Consider the following 19,961-nt stretch of genomic DNA (forward strand, 5'->3'; position numbering starts at 1 on the left):
GCGGGTGCGGGCAGCGAACGGTTGAAGAGCTTTAAGAGCAGTTGGAGGCCACGGAAGGAGTGTTGTATGGCATTGAAGCTCGTTCAGTGTCCAAAGAAGCACCAGATGTATACAGAATGGTGTCGTCTGCGTAGAGGTGGATCAAGGAATCACCCGCAGCAAGAGCGACATCGTTAATATATACAGAGAAAAGAGTCGGCCCGAGAATTGAATCCTGTGGTACCCCCATAGAGACTGCCAGAGGTCCGGACAACAGGACCTCTGATTTGACACATTGAGCTCTGTCTGAGAAGTAGTTGGTGAACCAGGCGAGGCAGTCATTTGGGAAATCAAGGCCGTTGAGTGTGCCGATTCAGAATACGGTGATTGACAGAGTCAAAATCCTTGGCCAGGTCGATGAAGACGGCTGCACAGTCCTGTCTTTTATTGATGGCGGTTATGATATTGTTTAGTACACTGAGCATGGCTGAGGTGCACCTGTGACCAGCTCGGAAACCGGATTGCACAGCAGAGAAGGTACGGTGGGATTCGAAATGGTCAGTGATCTGTTTGTTAACTTGGCATTCGAAGACTTTAGAAAGGCAGGGCAGGATGGATATAGGTCTGTAACAGTTTGGGTCTAGAGTGTCACCCCCGCATCTTCCCAAGCATAACTTCTGATAGAGCTGATTCAACCAACTTCTGCCTTCTCGACTGACAAGTTCACCCCCACAACAATGCCCCAAAATGTAGACCCACTAAAGGGCCCGCTTTCTTTCATATAGGCCTGTCGCAGCTGGCACCATATGCCGTCGAGCCACTAGAGCTCACTTTTAGTGACCCAAGCCATGTTGCAGTTACTGGGTACCAGTCTGTGTGTGCCATCATGGCACTCCTTGTCATGGACGTTGACATGAAAGCAAACAGATCTGGGACCAGGCAATGCTGCAGTTAGTTACGAAATGTGGCGATGAATTATGTAGACAATGCCATGCATATTTACATAGAAAAATGCTAAACGTCCCTTGTCTGTCACGAATGTTGAATACAATTATATTTAAACTTACTCTGCCGATTGTCTGTGGTGTTGGTGGTCAATCTCTAGTCGAAATCTGAGAGAAATTATCCACAGGAAAGTATTATTATTATTAAACCTACTTCAAAAAGTGGGTCTATGGGCCTCCCGAGTGGCACAGCTGTCTAAGGCACTGCATCACAGTTCTTGAGGTGTTACTACAGACCTGGGTCGATCCCAGGCTGTGGCACAGCAGGACCTGACCAGGAGACCCATGAGGCGGCACACAACCCAGCGTTGTCCGGGTTAGGGGAGGGTTTGGCCGGTCGGGATTTCCTTGTCCATCACGCTCTAGCGACTCCTTGAGGCGGGCTGGGCGCATGCAAGCTGACTCGGTCGCCAGCTGGATGGTGTTTCCTATGACACATTGGTGCGGCTGGCTTCCGGGTTAAGCGAGCAGTGTGTCATGCATACTAACCGAAGTCTTACAGGTGTTTACATGGTTTTGTTTAAATTTTGAGCAGCTGAACACACTACGGACAATCGGGCAGAGTGTAAGTTCAAATATAATTTTATTTAACATTCTTGCTTGCAGAGAACCTGAGAGGACCAATTCATGATTCTATATTTGGTGCACCGACTCTGTCATGTTAGGTTGTATTTTGAGTGGACAATTCCTTTTAATTTATTATAATTCAATTTAATTAGAAAACCCATTGTTTCTGGCGCCTCAGTACAGTCTACGCCAGGGGTATTCCATTCTTACCCTACAAGGTCCGGAGCCTGCTGTTTCTCTGTTCTACCTGATAATTAATTGCAGCCACCAGCCACTGTCTTCGAGGTCTGGAGTTAAGTTTGAGGGGTCTACGCTATAGGCTAAGTGTGTCAAAGATGCTGGTATTGAGAGCAAGTGTGATTGACTGGATGGTTGTAATTAACCATCCTTATGTTTCAGAAAAGTTTGAATTTCTTATTTTATTTCATAGTTGCTTTTACAGGTCCCAGAGGAAGATGCTGGTGTGTCTTCTTGTTTCTCTGAGCTGTAGAGGAGTGAGCTGGGTACAGTGGCTACCCCCTTGTGGCTTGTACTGGCAATTTAAATATTCTCCTCTCCTCATACAGTGCCTTCTGGTATTGGGTGCAAAGTTATGTGTAGACTAGAGTGACCTACTCTGACAAATAGTGTCATCCAGTAAATGTAACAAAGCAAAAAAAAATGTCTGAGATTAAATGTAAACATAACAAAACATATTGGCTAAGTTGCTTCTTAAAACAGCCTACAGTAAATCAAATGGAGGATTTAAATATAATAAAAAGACGCAATGAAGCATTGTGGATCATGGAATGACAACTAAAAGAAAGCCAATTTTGGTGATTTTCCTTCAGTGAATTGTAGTCTATTAAAAGGTGAAACAAAATAAACGTATTGTTTTATTATTCCATGTCTCTAAATGTGTCTAATTTAAATGAAAAGTCCCATGGAATCTGTGCTGTTTAGATTATGTTAAATGATCAACCCCAAATGAGTGTGTGACATTGACAGAGTGACATTAACTGATCTAAACATTTGACCTCTGTTAGAGGTTAAAACGTTGATTTTGTAGTACACCTATCACTTAGTTCAAATTTATTAATTACAAAGCCTCGTAGCTGAATTTGACCAAATTACCCATTAAGCATTTACCCTCCCACCACCTCAACAAAGGTATTGCAGGGGAATATATCTTATTTTTTACCTCTCTAAACTATCAGCTAGATAGAGTCCATTCGGAAAGTATTCAGACCCCTTGACTTACAGCGTTATTATAAAATGTATTACATTTCCCCCTCATCAATCTACACATACTACCCCATAATGACAAAGCAAAAAAGGTTTTTGGAAATGTTTGTTAATTTATACATTTTTTGATTTTTAATTTTTAAATATCACATTTACGTAAGTATTCAGACTTTGTTGAAGCACCTTTGGCAGCGATTACAGCCTAGAGTCTCCTTAGGTATGATGCCTCAAGCTTGACACACCTGTATTTGGGGAGTTTCTCCCATTCTTCTCTGCAGATCCTCTCAAGCGCTGTCAGGTTGGATGTGGAGCGTCGCTGCACAGCTATTTTCGGGTCTCTCCAGAGATGTTCGATCGTGTTCAAGTCCAGGCTCTGGCTGGGCCACTCAAGGTCAAGGACATTGAGAGACTTGACCCGAAGTCACTCCTGCATTGTCTTGACTGTGTGCTTAGGGTCGTTGTCCTGTTGGAAGGTGAACCTTCACCCCAGTCTGAGGTCCTGAGAGCTCTGGATCAGGTTTTCATCACGGTTCTCTCTGTACTTTGCTTGGTTAATCTTTTCCTCGATCCTGACGAGTCTCTCAGTCCCTGCCACTGAAAAACATCACCACAGAATGATGCTGCCACCACGCTTCACCGTGGAGATAGTGCCAGGTTTCCTCTAGACGTGACACTTGGCATTCAAGCCAAAGAGTTCAATCTTGGTTTCATCAGACCAGAGAATCTTGTTTCTCATGGTCTGAGAGTCTTTAGGTGCCTTTTGGCAAACTCCAAGCAGGCTGTCGTGCTTTGTACTGAGGAGTGGCTTCCATCTGGCTACTCTACCGTAAAGGCCTGATTGGTGGAGGGCTGCAGTGATGGTTGTCCTTCTGGAAGGTTCTCCCATCTCTACAGAGGAGCTCTGGAGCTCTGTCAGAGTGACCATCGGGTTCTTGGTCACCTCCCTGACCAAGGACCTTTTCCCCCGATTGCTCAGTTTGGCCAGGCGGCCAGCTATAAGAAGAGCCTTGGTGGTTCCAAACTTATTCAATTTAAGAATGGAGGCCACTGTGTTCTTGGGGACCCTCAATGCTGCGGAAATGTTTTTGTACCCTTCCCCAGATCTGTGCCTCGACCCAATCCTGTCTCGGTGCTCTACAGACACTCCTTCGACCTCATGGCTAGATTTTTTTCAACTGTGGGACCTTTATATAGATAGGTGTGTGCCTTTCCAAATCATGTCCAATCAATTGAATTTACCACAAGTGGACTCTATCAAGTTGTAGAAACATCTCAAGGATGATCAATGGAAACAGGACGCACCTGAGCTAAATTTCGAGTCTCATAGCAAAGGGTCTGAATACTTATGTAAATAAGGTATTTCTGTTTTTATTAATACATTTGCAAAAATGTCTAAACCTGTTCTCTCTTAGTCAATATGGGGTATTGTGTTTAGGATTGATGAAGGGGAAAAAATTAAGTCTGTAATGTATCAAAATGTGGATTAAAGGAGTCTGAATACTTTCCGACTGCACTGTAGTTAGATTACCCTCCAGTGCCATCTCTCTTCATTGGGGATGAATGGCTCCTCACTGTAAGAAATAAGGAATAGGACATGGAATGATAGTGCTGGAATCCAATCCCGCCATTGCAGACGAGTGTGTTGGAAACTGTAGCTCAAGGGTGTAATAACCTATACACCTAAATCTGATATGACAATCCATTTGGGTGTTGTAGTGCGGGGGCGAAGTGGACCTCTGACAGTCTGACTCCTCACTGTCAGCTTGGGTTGGCTGGTTCCTATTTCCTACTGTGTCTCTGCCCAAGACGTGGCGCAGATAAAAATATCCACAATAGCAGACAGGCAGACCCTTGTGGAGTTGTGTTTCGGTTTCCCCTTTCCTTTCATTCTAAAAAATGCAGCTCAGCTAACTTTGCTCAAAGTCTGGAGTTAGTGTGGCCATGCAGGAAAAAGGAACTTTCACTTTGTAGCAGGGAAAGACCTTGACACAGTTTGACTTTTCTCTTCAAGTGGCTTCCATTGTTTTTGACTGAGTTTTGTCTTCCTTTTTGTTTGTTTGTCACATTTAGGGTTTCAGGAAATATTTAGAGGTAGATGTCAAATTCTATTTTGTACACGAAAGAGTTTATCCAAATGTTACTTTTATGTGCTTAAGGCTTCAGTGGTTGTGCACTCACTTAAGAAATGGTTATTGCTGCTTTACCCCAAAAATTGGCTAACTAGGCCTACATTCGATACATTTGAATAATTGTGCAGGTCTAGGTAGAGGACCGGTAGATAAGATTCAGAGAGCACTGTGATAAATGTTGGCTAACTTTTAGTCCTACCCATTAAAATGACATTGACCCATCTCTCTCCCTCTTTCCCTCTCTCCCAGCGCTCATCCCAGCCCCACCCCTTTGCAGGAGGGTGATTATGATTGATTGATGTGCCATGGTGTAGAGACTGGCATGCATATTAATCATTTGTCATCTTCAGGCTGCGGACTTGGCCAGTCTCGCCATAGGCAGACAAAAATTTTGGTGTGGTTGCCGTTGTTTAATTGAAAGCTATAGGAATTCCAGTGTAATTTCACCCCTCGTAATGTCAGTTTTTACCTTTTGAATACATATTTTTTGGTTACATAAAGTGCTTCGAGAGGCTAGTCAAAGACCATATCACCTCCTCTCTCGCCAATGCACTCAACCCTCTCCAATTTGCCTACCGCCTTGACAGATCCACGGACGACACAATCGTCATTGCACTGCACACTGCCCCTACCCACCTGGACAAAAGGAATGCTTATGTGAGGATGCTGTTCATTGACTACATCTCGGCCTTCAATACCTTAGTGCCCTATAAGCACTTTACAAAGCTCACAGCCCTGGGTCTGAACTCCTCCCTATGCAACTGGGTCCTGGACTTCCTGACGGGCCACCCCCATGGGGTGAAGGTAGGCAACATTACCTCCTCGACACAGATTCTCAACACGGGGGCCCCACAAGTGGCATCCTCAGTCGCTTGCTGTACTCCCTGTATACCCACGACTGCGTGGCCTCACACAGTTCCAACTCCATCATGAAGTTCGCTGACGACATGACAGTATTAGGCCTGGTTACCAACAACGATGAGGCGGCCTACAGAGAGGAGGTAGGCACTTTCATGGCGTGGTGCCAGGTAAACAACCTCTCCCTCAATGTCAGCAAGGAGCTGATTGTGGACTTCAGGAGGATCCAGGCTGGACACGCCCCCATCAACACCAGGTGTCGCAGGAAGGCCAAGAAGATCATCAGGGACCCCAGCCACCCAAACCATGCCCTGTTCTCCCCGCTTCAATCGATCAGACGCGGGCACAGCAGCATCATGACAACTGGAAGACTGACTAATAGTTTCTACCATCAGGCTGCTGAATAGCCAACCCTAGTCAGCTACCCCCCCCCCCCCCCCCCCCCCCAAACGGACTTTTACTCTGCTCCCACCTCAACGACGTTCATCACTGTTGTTAATATGTATATTAGAGTTTAAAAAAAATAAGTTTAATCATTTTTGTTTTTATTTCACTTGGTCCCCACACCCTCTCAATGGTCATGCTGCTCCCCCTATGGTCATTCCACCCCACCCCTTCAACAGTCTTTACACTGCCTCCACCCCAATGGACATTTTATTTATTCATCACTGCTACAGTTGTTATGACGTGTGTATAGTGCTATTTATATTGTAGTTTTTTAAATTACCATTTTAATTGTTTTATTTCACTTGGTCCTGCATGTTGAAGCTCGGAGCCTAAAATGTTCACTGTACTCTGCAATCACACCTGAAACCCTGTACATGTGACTATTAAAAACCAAATCTCTGAATCTGATGTAGGAGGTATTTTAGAAACCTGGTAAAAGTGTTGTGGTTCACCTAGGCTACATGCTGTTCTTTTTGTTACCATTACGAACACTGGAAAGTATCAGACCACAACTTACATTATTTCATGTGATGGTTTTTGTTAGGGTCCATTGGATTTAACAGATCTAATTAGACTTGTCACTTTCCTCGCTTATCTATTGCACTTACCGTATCTCCTATCATCTCCCTTTTTTATTTCTCTCCATTCCCCTCTCCCTGCCCGTCTCTCTCTCCCTTTCCACTCCTCTCTCTTCCTCCACCTCTTTCTCCCGCTCTCTTCTTCCTCTGCCTTTTGCTCTCCCTTCATGTTCTGTCTGTCTCTTTCCTCCCCTCTGCCTCGCTCCCTCTCCCCAGCTCTCTCCCCTCCCTGTGGTGCAGGGCTGGGTCAGGGGGAGGGAGACTGTCTTGTGGACGCTGGTGTCTGGGCTCGAGCAGAGTGGGCGGTGCTCGGTGTCTACTCGGGGCTCTAACGAGAGTGTGATTCATGGCACAGGGGGCACCCTGGGGACAGGATTAGATGTGCTCTGTCTAAGCGCTCCCCTGGGACCACAGATATTTTATCTCCAGAGTGGCAAGACCAGTGCTAGACTTGCAGCTCTGCTTGAACTGCATGTTGTGCCACAGCTGATCAATATGGTTTGGTCTTTAATGAATCATAAGTCTCTTTGTTTATTTCACCTTTATTTAACCAGGTAGGCCAGTTGAGAACAAGTTCTCATTTACAACTGCGACCTGGTCAAGATAAAGCAAAGCAGTGCGACAAAAACAACAACACAGAGTTACACATGGGCTAGACAAACGTACAGTCAATAACACAATAGAACAATCTATATACAGTGTGTGCAAATGTAGTAAGATTAGGGAGGTAAGGCAATAAATAGGCCATAGTGGTGAAATAATTACAATTTAGCATTAACACTGGAGTGATAGATATGCAGATGATGATGTGCAAGTAGAGATACTGGGGTGCAAAAGGGATGGGGGGGATGAGGTGGTTGGGTGGGCTTTTTACAGATGGGCTGTTCTATAAGCTGTGATCAGTAAGCTGCTTTGACAGCTGATGCTTAAAGTTAGTGAGGGAGATATAAGTCTCCAGATTCAATGACTTGCCATTTGTTCCAGTCATTGGCAGCAGAGAACTGGAAGGATAGGCGGCCAAAGTAGGTGTTGGCTTTGGGGATGACCAGTTGGAGCGCGTGCTACGGGTGGGTGTTGCCATGGTGACCAGTGAGCTGAGATAAGGCAGGGCTTTACCTAGCAAAGACTTATAGATAGACCTTATAGACCTGGAGCCAGTGGGTTTGGCGATGGATATTTTTTTTTATTTGACCTTTTATTTAACTAGGCAAGTCGGTTAAGAATAAATTCTTATTTTCAATGACAGCCTAGGAACAGTGTTCAGGGGCAGAACAGCAGATTTTTTACCTTGTCAGCTCAGGGATTTGATCTTGCAACCTTTCGTTTACTAGTCCAACACTCTAACCACTAGGCTACCCGCCACCCCAATGTAGTGAGGGCCAGCCAACGAGAGCATACAGGTCGCAGTGGTGGGTAGTATATGGGGCTTTAGTGACAATGGCACTGTGGTAGACTACATCCAATTTGCTGAGTAGAGTGTTGGAGGCTATTTTGTAAATGACGTCAAAACTTGCTTATTTAAAGCTACTCTGTGAGATGTATATTTGTTTCCATCAAAGAGTGGAGTCCACCAACAAACAGGAAGTAGTAGAGCAATATTATGAGGTCCATTCAATGACATACATTTTCACAAATAGCAAATCAAGTTCTTCTCTCACCTCCCCATAGCTGTGCTCTCAGGTGGACACTTTCCCCTAGCAATTAAAAAAAGTTTGTCATTTCAGCTACTGAAAATGTTTATCTAACTCAGAGCTCTTGACTGAATAAAAAGCCCCTTCACTATTTGCAATGATGTAGCCCAAATAATCTTTGGCAATGCAGCTGAATTAATGATGATCTTGAAAAGCAGTTGTCTTCATGAGTGTGTTGACCTTTCTCTATACGTCACCCCCATGAAGCAGCAATTAGCCATTTTGTTTGCTTAGCGATGATGTGAGAGGGAATAAAGGGATTTCTGGGGCACCCCTGGAGAGAGGTGGTGAAAGCTACACACAGCCTCATTAGCATAGTTGCACCACATCTCATTTCCATACAATTACTGGCCATTTTCTTTGTCATTGTTAAGAGGTTGCTTACTTAGCCTGCCATCCCAAGTCAATTCCCTGCTTGTCAGAATGGATTTTTGAATGATGAAAATATATTGTTTTTTTCCCCTTACTCCTGAAGGACATTTCTTTAAATGTGTGGGAACGAACAAATATCCTACATGAAATGGCCAATTTATTCAAATTCTAGATTTGGCACAAGGGCTGCCTGTTTTATGGATTTTCTGTGTATGAAACAGTGTATTCCCACATTTATAAACCCTTACCCAACAATAAATGTGTAATTGATGCTTGTCCCTCTTCTCAGGGGCTTTGTCTATGACAGTAGAAACAACCTTCAGATGAGGGGCCTGGTCGTCCTACTGATGTCCAAGGCAGCCGGTCCCAGCCAGCACAAAGCCTCAGACCTCCTCCCCCAGGACATGATCAGTGGCATCTACCCCAGGTAAACACGCCTCTCTGGGGCTTTGTCTTCACATTCCTTTATCTTCCTTTCCTTAACTCCTTTCCTTTATTACCACTGACTTGGTGAAAAGACAGGAAAATACTTGTCATTGCTCCTGATCTGACAGCACCCACACACACCAGCTCCAATTTATGTCCTTTTTTCTGATGACGACATTCACTCACACACGCACACGCACACGCCGCACATACACAGAATGTTGCCCAGAAGAGGGAATTCTCTGTGAAAATCACTCTACAACCTTGCCAAGTGGTTACCAGAAGTCGCTGTTGTGTTTGGCAGGTGATGCGCTGGGTGTCTGAATGGCCCTTTTCTCCTAGCTGGCAAGCAGCACTGCCTCTACTATAGGATCAGTGAGGGAGTCTGTCAAGCAGGGCGGGTAGAGGGGATATTGGGGGGTGGCTGAAATTAATATGCTTACAGTCCGACTTGTCCATGGTTAATCATTTGGTAAGATTAAGGCACCAGCTATTGACATGACCAACTATTCAGATTAAAGAGAATGAACGGTATCTTGAAACTAATGTATTTAAAAATATATATATATATTATTTTTTGTCCTCGACGTGGCAATGTAGGGTTCATACATGCATAGTACACCATTTATATTTTCCTGGCGGAGAAAACCTAGCAGTACATTGAATGCATAAAATATTTGGAGTGGCTGCGATTCCTGATTTTCTGGAACCTGGAAGTTTTGGACTAAAGAGAGATATTTCTGCGCATGTGCAGGATCTGCTTTTTATTGTAACTAGGCAAGTCAGTTAAGATTCTTATTTACAATGACGGCCTACACCGGCCAAACCTGGACGACGCTGGGCCAATTGTGCGCCGCCCTATGGACTCCCAATCACGTCCGGATGTGATACAGTCTGGAATCGATCCAGGGTGTCTGTAGTGACACCTCTAGCACTCGGATGCAGTGCCTTAGACCGCTGCGCCATTCGGGAGCGCAAGCATAAACAGGCAGAATGTAATTTTTTCAGAAGGGGAGTTAGCCTACATGCAGCTATTTAGGCAAGCTATATACAAAGTATATCAACAAGCAAGACACAGAGAGTCAATAGCGATTTAATGGGCAACCATTGGCTATTGGGAGGCAGAGTTATTTTTTCAGCAACTTTGGCAATATGGCAGCATAACTATAAAGATTACATCACATAAAACGTGTATAGTTTTGCCCCAATGCAATGTATTGTGCAATATCTGTTACAAAATACAGATAGCCTTCATATATATTTTTGGGAAGGTTCGTTCAAATCGCCACCAAGTTTTTATTTTAGCTGTTCAGAAATACAGTACCAGTCAAAAGTTTAGACGCACCTACTCATTTTCTTTATTTTTATTATTTTCTACATCGTAGAATAATAGTGAAGACATCAAAACTATGAAATAACACATGGAATCTTGTTGAAACCAAAAGTGTTAAACAAATCAAAATATATTTATATTTGAGTTTCTTCAAAGTAGCCACCCTTTGCCTTGATGACAGCTTTGCACACTCTTGGCATTCTCTCAACCAGCTTCATGAGGAATGCTTTTCCAACAGTCTTGAAGGTGTTCCCACATATGCTGTGCACTTGTTGGCTGCTTTTCCTTCACTCTGCGGTCCAACTCATCCCAAACCATCTCAATTGGGTTGGGGTGGTTGTGGAGGCCAGGTCATCTGATGCAGCACTTTATCACTCTCCTTGGTCAAATAGCCCTTACACAGCCTGGAGGTGTGTTGGGTCATTGTCCTTTTGAAAAACAAATGCTAGTCCCACTAAGTGCAAACCAGATGGGATGGCGTATCGCTGCAGAATGCTGTGGTAGGCCATGCGGGTTAAGTGTGCCTTGAATTCTAAATAAATCACTGACAGTGTCACCAGAAAAGCACACCCATACTATCACACCACCTGGAGATCATCCGTTCACCTACTCTGTGTCTCACAAAGACATGGCAGTTGGAACCAAAAATCTCAAATTTGGACTCATCAGACCAAAGGACAGATTTCCACCGGTCTAATGTCCATTGCTCGTGTTTCTTGGCCCAAGCAAGTCTCTTCTTCTTATTGGTGTCCTTTAGTAGTGGTTTCTTTGCAGCAATTCGACCATGAAGGCCTGATTCACGCAGTCTTTGAACAGTTTATGTTGAGATGTTTATGTTGTTACTTGAACGCTGTGACACATTCATTTGGACTGCAATATGAACGTATCCTCTGCAGCAGAGGTAACTCTGGATCTTCCTTTCCTGTGGCGGTCCTCATGAGAGTTTCATCTTAGTGCATGATGGTTTTTGCGACTGCACTTGAAGAAACTTTCAAAGTTCTTGAAATGTTCCGGATTGGCTGACCTTCATGTCTTAAAGTAATGATGAACTGTCATTTCTCTTTGCTTATTTGAGCTGTTCTTGCTATAATATAGACTTGGTCGTTTACCAAATAGCCCTATCTTCTGTATACCACCCCTACCTTTTCACAACACAACTGATTGGCTCAAACAGATTAAGAACAATAAATTCCACAAATTAACTTTTAATGAGGCACACCTGTTAATTGAAATGTATTCCAGGTGACTACCTCATGAAGCTGGTTGAGAGAATGCCAAGAGTTTGCAAAGCTGTCATCAAGGCAAAGGGTGGCAACTTTGAAGAATCTCAAATATAAAATATATTTTGATTTAACACTTTTGGCTACTACACGATTCCATATGTGTTATTTCATAGTTTTGATGTCTTCACTATTATTCTACAATGAAAAAATAAAGAAATCCTGAAATTAGTAGGTGTCCAAACTTTTTCCTGGTACTGTATGATGCAAAGACATAGGCTACATCATAATGTCGTTCAAATTGGTTGAGCGGTTCAGAAAAGGATGAATAAAGCATAGAGTAAAGAGAGTTACTTGAACGTTTGTGTAAAATAACACAACGTGATTCGAATCCTTAGTTTTGAGAAAGTAGTTTCTAGAGGGGCGGGAGAACTCTATAATCGTAGCCTTGGTTTAAAATATTTAGTAATTGTGAGTTGCGCGCTCGTCCCTTTCATTGTGAAACTGCAATTACAAATTCGTAACATACTGTATTGTACGAATTGGAGGACGCAGCATATCAATCATACGAAATGGATAATGGACATCCACAAATGCATACGTAACATATCATTATAAATGGAGGGACACAAATGTATTGTCAACACGATCAGAAACACTCTGCTCACAACCGTTTATCTTTTAAATGGTGTCGATGGCGTGTTTTTTGAATTTTTGAATATAAATTGTGCAGTAGGCTAAAAGGCTTTTAACAGGCGCGAGCCCATCTTTATCCTGTTGGCACAACACTAACGTTTTATGCGCTCGAGAAATCTATAGTGAATCAAACGTTCACCCACTTTTTAGATAACAAAAAGTTAGGTCGATATTTTCTTATGTCAACCATCCATCAAAATCAAGTAATTACATGTGTCTGCCTTTTGTCTTTATAAACGTTCACACACGTATTCCATGATATGGGGTAATCTGGGCAACATTAACTGTTGATAATCATTCATCACGTAATGTAATCATATGCTATATATAACCAATACTCAACTTCCAAGGAAATAGGGTATTTGATGCAAACATAAGTATACTTTTCCATTGTATAAATTTCCATTAAAGTATTTATAGATACAAAGTGCTTTCATTTCTAAACGGTAAAACAAAGTTGTATGAAAATACCCTCAAATAAAAGGTCACATTCTGTACTGTTGCCTCAGATGAAACATTTTATTTCAAATCCAAAGTGAGTATAGAGCCAAATTAAACATTTTAGCTACACTTTCCAAATAAATAGAGGGGAGTGTATGTTCGCTGTCAGCTGGTGGCTACTATAGGGAAGTTACAATCTAATGAAGCATTTTGTTAAATAACAAATTATTTTAGTCCAGGGGTCATGTTAACCCAGGATTCTGCGTTTTTTATGCAGAAAAGGAAAGAAACTGCTTTTACAAAAAAAAAGGGCTTTTCTCCGTTAAAATGGAAGATTAACATTAGGAAGTGTAGCTGGCTACATTCTTTCTATGATTAACATTATAATTATAATTGCCATGCATTGTTTTTACAAAAATACTAATTAACTTGTGTGGCACATCTGTCTGTTGTCATTTGATGAAAATATTTTTTTGCTGAAATGTGTTTCACAAAATGAAAAGATGAAATGTCTTGTCAATAAGTATTCAACCCTTTTGTAATGACCATCCTAAATAAGTTCAGTAACAATGTGCGTAACAAGTCACATAAGTTGCATGGACTCTGTGTGCAATAATTGTTTTTAACATGATTTTTAAATGACTACCCCATATCTGTACCCCACACATACAATTATCTGTAAGATCCCTCAGTTGAGCAGTGAATTTCAAGCCCAGATTCAACCACAAAAACCAGGGAGGTTTTCCAATGGTTCGCAAAGAAGGGCACCTATTGATAGATGGGTAAAACAAATAAAAAAGCAGACATTGAATATCCCTTTGAGCATGGTGCAGTTATTAATTCACTTTGGATGATATCAATACACCCAGTCACTACAAAGATAGACACCCTTCCTAAATCAGTTGCAAAAAAAAATATATATATATATAAGGAAACCACTAAGGGATTCCACCCTGAGGCCAATGGTGATTTTAAAACAGTTAGAGTTTAGTGGCTGTGATAGGAGATAACTGAGGATGGAACAACAACATTGTAGTTCCTCCACAATATAGAAAATAAATAAATAATAATAAAAATATTCCAAACCATGCATACTGTTTCCAATATGGCAAAAAAATTAACTTTTTGTCCAGAATACAAAGCATTATGTTTGGGGCATATCTAACACAACACATCACCGAGAACATATTTTCAAGCATGGTGGTGGCTGCATCATGTTATGGGTATGCTTATCATTGGCAAGGACTAGGGAGTTTTTTAGAATAAAAAGAAACAGAATGGAGTTAAGTACAGGCAAAATCCTAGAGAAAAAAACCATGGGAATTGCAAAGGAAATTCATATTTCAGATTGTCCAATAAAAATAAAAGATAGGCAAAAGAACAGACACTGGACAGAGGAACTCATCCTAGAAGGCCAGCATCCCGAGGTCGCCTCTTCACTGTTGACGTTGTGACTGGTGTTTTGTGGGTACTATTTAATGAAGCTGCCAGTTGAGGACTTATGAGGCGTCTGTTTCTCAAACTAGACACTCTAAAGTACTTGACCTCTTGCTCAGTTGTGCACCGGGGCCTCCCACTCTTTCTATTCTGGTTAGAGACAGTTTGATCTGTTCTGTGAAGGGAGTAGTACACAGCGTTGTATGAGATCTTCAGTTTCTTGGCAATTTCTCGCATGGAATAGCCTTCATTTCTCAGAACAAGAATAGACTGACGAGTTTCAGAAGAAAGTTATTTGTTTCTAGACATTTTCAGCTTGTAATCAAACCCACAAATGCTGATGCTCATAGATACTCAATTAGTCTAAAGAAGGCCAGTTTTATTGCTTCTTTAATAAGCACAACAGTTTTCAGCTGTGCTAACATAATTGCAAAAGGGTTTTCTAATGATCAATTAGCCTTTTAAAATGATAAACTTGGATTAGCTAACACAGCGTGCCATTGGAACACAGGAGTGATGGTTGCTGATAATGGGCCTCTGTACGCCTATGAAGATATTCCTTAAAAAATCTGCTGTTTCCAGCTACAATAGTCATTTACAACATTAACAATGTCTATACTGTATTTCTGATCAATTTGATGTTATTTTAATGGACAAAAAATTTGTGTTTCTTTCAAAAACAAGGACATTTCTAAGTGACCCCAAACTTTTGAATGGTAGTGTATGTTCCTGAGTGGCCTAGTTACAGTTTTGACTTAAATTGTCCTGAAAATCTTCAGCAAGACTTGAAAATGGCTGTCTAGCAATGATTAACAACCAACTTGACAGAGCTTGAATTTAAGTAATATTGGGCTAATACTGTACAATCCAGGTGTGCAAAGCTCATAGACTTATCCAGAAAGACTCACAGCTGTAATTGCTGCCAAAGGTGATTCTAACATGTATTGACTCGGCGGTTTTAATCATTATCTAATCAAGATACTGTATATTAGTGTTTTATTTTCCATACATTTTGTTAGATTTTTTCCCACTTTCACATTAGAGTATTTTGCGTAGATCATTGACAAGAAACTACAATTAAATCCATTTTAATCACACTTTCTAACACAAAAAAATGTGGAAAAAGTCATGGGTGTGAATACTTTCTGAATGCACTGTATGTGACATCGTGTTCACTTTTCAGATACCCTTTTTGGCTCTTGAGTGCTACTTTTAAAGCTACTGGCTTAAAGTATACACTACCTCTACATCATTCTTTTTTTAAGTGACAATACTCATAATGCAAGATGTTGCATCCAGTTGCATGACCTCGTGCCTTCTATGTCATGTGTCGTGACTCATGATGACTAACTATTGTATTGTAGTCACTGACCTTTGCATTTGCATACACAATCATATGTGTGTAGACACACACACTAAACCTAACCCTAGCTCCTAACCCCAACCCCAACACTAATTCTAACCTTAACCCTAAACCCCTTAGAAATAGCATTGTGGGGACTAACAAAATGTCCCCAGTTGGTCAAATTAGTGTTTGTTTACTATTCTTGTGGGGACACGTCCACTCAGAGAAATCTCTGCTGGGTCACCTCATTTGCTCCTTTCACTCTTTCTGTACCACAACCCCCCCCCCTTTCCTCTCTCTCCTTCTGTCTCACCCCCTCTTCCCTGTCAGAGGGTGGGCTCATTAGCACCTGGGCCGGAGCACTGATGGGGGGATTGATTGATACCTCTAGGGGAATGTTCTCCCCCCTTCTGACAGCCAGCATTTGTAAAATGTCTCCCACTCCAGTGCCCAATACTGATGGCTCACCAGGGAACTAAACACAGAGAGGGCCAGAGCTGTACAGAATCAGAGAGATGGAGAGAGAAAGACAGAATCAGAGAGAGTGATAAAGACCGACAGAGAGAGAGAGAGAGGCCAGATACACAGCTGTATTGCAGGGTAATGGGGACCCTGTAGAGGGAGGAAAATGGAACAGAACACTCAGGACAATGGGCGTGTTAGGGGCGGGAACGCCTCAGCGAGATGGCATCAGTTGCTATGCAACCGGGTGCCGAAGCTATTTATACACAAGTCCCCTTTTTCCTCTCCTGGCGAAGACGCTGCTTATCATGAGTTGTAGATCTAAGGCAGAGACGGGGTGAGGATTCTGTAGGGGTCCTAGGGTGGGGTGGGAGGAGTGGTGAATATCGTCAGAATAGCTCCTAGTGCCAACATTATTATTTAGCTGCATTTGTACAGGATGTACTCAATATCCTTTACTTTTGCTGCAGTAACAATGTGTTTGGTATATTTGTACCAAGGTTACTATTTGATGTAGGGAGTATGAACATGTAAATTATTAAACTGTTTTGAATGTTGAATCCAATAATCAAATAGGCCTATTTTGAATGTAAGGTCTTAAATACATCTTGTTAAATTAGATCAATTGTTCTCAACATTTAGGCTGTCATTTTCATCCCTAACATGAATTGTCTGTTAAAACGTCTACAGCAACACAATTGAATCCTGTGTGTGTTAACAATAACATCAATGCAGTGTCAGGGATTGAAATGAAAGACATTGCCAAATGTTCTCCTCTCCACAGAAGGGGGACAATAGATATGATTGAGCAGACAAATAAATTACATTATTGCATTTTAATAACAACTCTCTCTGAGCAACTGTAGAACATGCAATTACCTGCCGTTAGACAAAGCACGTATGTGTACGGCTATACGGCGTAGTATGGGCAGGAACAACTAGAATTGACAGACGACTGGAATTGAAATGTCTTATCAGGACTGTTTCACCGGCTGAAAGATGGTCCTAAGTGGCCATCAGCGCACCCATCCCTGGCTCCATCCACAGACAGATCCCCCTGTCTGTCTCGCCCTGGCAGGCTCAGCCCATATGGAGAGGGACGTAATTATCCACCCGCAATGAATGAATCAACATTTGATTATAGGCTTCCTCAGGCCAAGTTCAAAAGCTCCGTTCAAAAACCAGTTGAGCGTCTTTTTTATGGTAATCAAGAATAGCACTGAGTAAAGGCTTATTTTTTTCTCAATAATGGTAAACTTTTTTCTCCAGGTTATATAAAATCTATTTAAAAATAATCTCTGAAAAATCGTCTAATTTGTAGGATGTGTGAACGTGCTTTGGTGATGAAATTTCACTTCCTTATGCTATAAAATACATTTTACCAAGACAAATGATAATTATTCATGTTCGGAATCGTTAAGTGATGTTTTGTCTCTAACGTAACATTAACATATCCAAAAAGTCAGATTTCGTAAACTAATACATCCGATAATAACCACTGAGCGCTGTTGATATAGCGGTGAAGGTTTCTCGTAACAGCTTTTGAGAATTTTACATTTTGTGGTCATCTTCAAAGTAATATCAGCGGGTCGAAAAAACTAACATTATCATGACAGAGCTAAATTAAATGAAAGACTTTGAAAATAAAAAGCTTTCTTATACGCTCTGTTGACATTTCAGAGTTAAGTTTGTTTTGGTGAGAAATCTTCGAAAACGAACAGGAATTTCAAATTAATATGCAAATCGTATACTAAAATACTACGTCATGTCTCAAAATCGATATCCTTCCGATTCGAGAAGAAATATGACCAGTTCAATGCGAAAGTGTCAGTGCCTGTCAGGTAGCCAGTAGCCTTAATACTAGCACATAATCCAGCCTGAAGCGATTCAATTTTCCTGATTAATTCTTTTTTTTACCACTTTTTTCCCCGTTTGGCCTCTTGATTTAGTCACCCTAATTCTGGCCACGCTACAATGGTAAAAACTCCAATAACTTTTGAACGGATTATGATAGAGAAATGAGGTTGGAACCTTTGATTTTCTTAGAGGATTGTCTACACAATTTGTCATTGGTCAAACTGTGTTTGGTCGAGAGCCATGCGTCCTCCGAAACACAACCCAACCAAGCCGCACAGCGCACATCCAACCCGGAAGCCAGCTGCACCAATGTGTCGGAGGAAACACCGTAAACCTAGCGACTTGGTGCACTGAGCCAGGCCCGCCACAGGAGTCGCTAGTGCACGATGAGACAAGGATATCCCTGCCGGCCAAACCCTCCCTAACCCGGACGACGCTGGGCCAATTGTGCGCCACCCCACGGGCCTCCCGGTCGCGGCCAGCTACAACAGAGCCTGGGCTCGAACCCAGAATCTCTGGTGGCACAGCTAGCACTGCGATGCATTTTGGAGTCCCTTTTATTGTAAATAAGAATATAATATGTTTCTAAACACTTCTACATGGATGTGGACGCTAACCTGATTTTGAATAATCCTGAGTGAGAAAGTTAGACGCACAAATATATATGCTAACCTCCCCTCTTATTGTAATGGTGAGAGGTTAGGATATTTTTGGGGTATGATATGTGTGGCTGTAACTTTTGGTCCCCTAAAATGGGGGGACTATGTACAAAGAGTACTGTCATTTCTTAACGGTTCACCCGATATGGATGAAAATACCCTCAAATTAAAGCAGATATCCACAGACTTCCAGTCATTGCTCTAACGCTTGTTAGTATTGGCTCATGAAACTACCTTTAACTTGCTTCATACTGGAGACATAAAAATGGTATCCACTAGTTCATCTGACTAGGGAAGTAGATAAAGGGCCTCATTGCCAAAATCCCAAAGTATCCTTTTAACCTCGTTGTATCATATTTAAATCCAAATTGCTGGAGTACAGAGTCAAAACAACAAAATGTGTCACTGTCCAATACCTTTGGAGCTCACTGTATGTGTTAAATTTGATGTTTTATTGATGTCATAAAGTGTGTTTTTCTCCTCTGCAGCCAGCGGAACCTGGCTGAAATCACAGAGCTCATCCACACGGCTTTCCTGGTGCACCGTGGGATTGTCAACCTCAAGGAGTGGACCAACTCAGACGGACCCCTGAAGGACATGCAGTTTGGAAACAAGATGGCCGTTCTCAGTGGGGACTTCTTGCTCGCTAATGCCTGCACCGGACTGGCCCAGCTAAACAATACTAAGGTATGAAATAGTCATCATATAACAAATTCTGTTGGAGATAGAAAGATTTCTTGCCCTGGAGCTTTTTTGTTCAGCCTTCAAATGAGTCTTCCAAAATGCAATCTGAATTCAGCATTTATATGTCTGAGGTCTCAATAGTTTTTCAGTGAGATGAAATGATACTTGACAATGTTGAGGTTGTTGCAGTATGGCAAACGATATTGATGAGAACACAAACCGTCTAAGCGGAGGAGTTTAAACACCACTCAATTTTTCCTGGCTGTTGTGGATTGATTGAATCAACAAATCTATTCTCTCACTTAGACCTCTGGCAGGCAAACAGATACTCACACACATAGATAAATAAAAATATGTTTGGGTGGGAATAATGCACCCGCATATACACAGTATGTAGAAGAGGTTGCGTTCTCTTACGGCCTTCTACTTATTCTTACCAAGCACTTCTGCAGATTATGTGTGTCTGTGCGTGCATGTGTCCGTGTCTGGGTGCAGGCATGGGTGTCACAGATCACTTCCAGTGTGTACGCTGGCAACCCATTGCTGACATAA

The 19,961-nt window shown here is 42.1% G+C and overlaps 1 protein-coding gene across 3 annotated transcripts in view; it reads left to right on the forward strand.

Moving 5' to 3' along the window:
* The window catches only part of pdss2 (prenyl (decaprenyl) diphosphate synthase, subunit 2), a 45,793-nt gene that overhangs the window by 1,841 nt on the left and 23,991 nt on the right, over positions 1-19,961 (forward strand). For all 3 annotated transcript variants that reach the window (XM_039009666.1, XM_039009665.1, XM_039009667.1), the window contains exons 2-3: positions 9,139-9,276; positions 19,214-19,412. In XM_039009666.1, coding sequence (XP_038865594.1) covers positions 9,139-9,276; positions 19,214-19,412 — 337 coding nt within the window. The remainder of the gene's footprint in view (positions 1-9,138; positions 9,277-19,213; positions 19,413-19,961) is intronic.

The sequence above is a fragment of the Salvelinus namaycush genome, chromosome 15, assembly GCF_016432855.1.
Source record: "Salvelinus namaycush isolate Seneca chromosome 15, SaNama_1.0, whole genome shotgun sequence".
Taxonomy (NCBI): domain Eukaryota; kingdom Metazoa; phylum Chordata; class Actinopteri; order Salmoniformes; family Salmonidae; genus Salvelinus; species Salvelinus namaycush.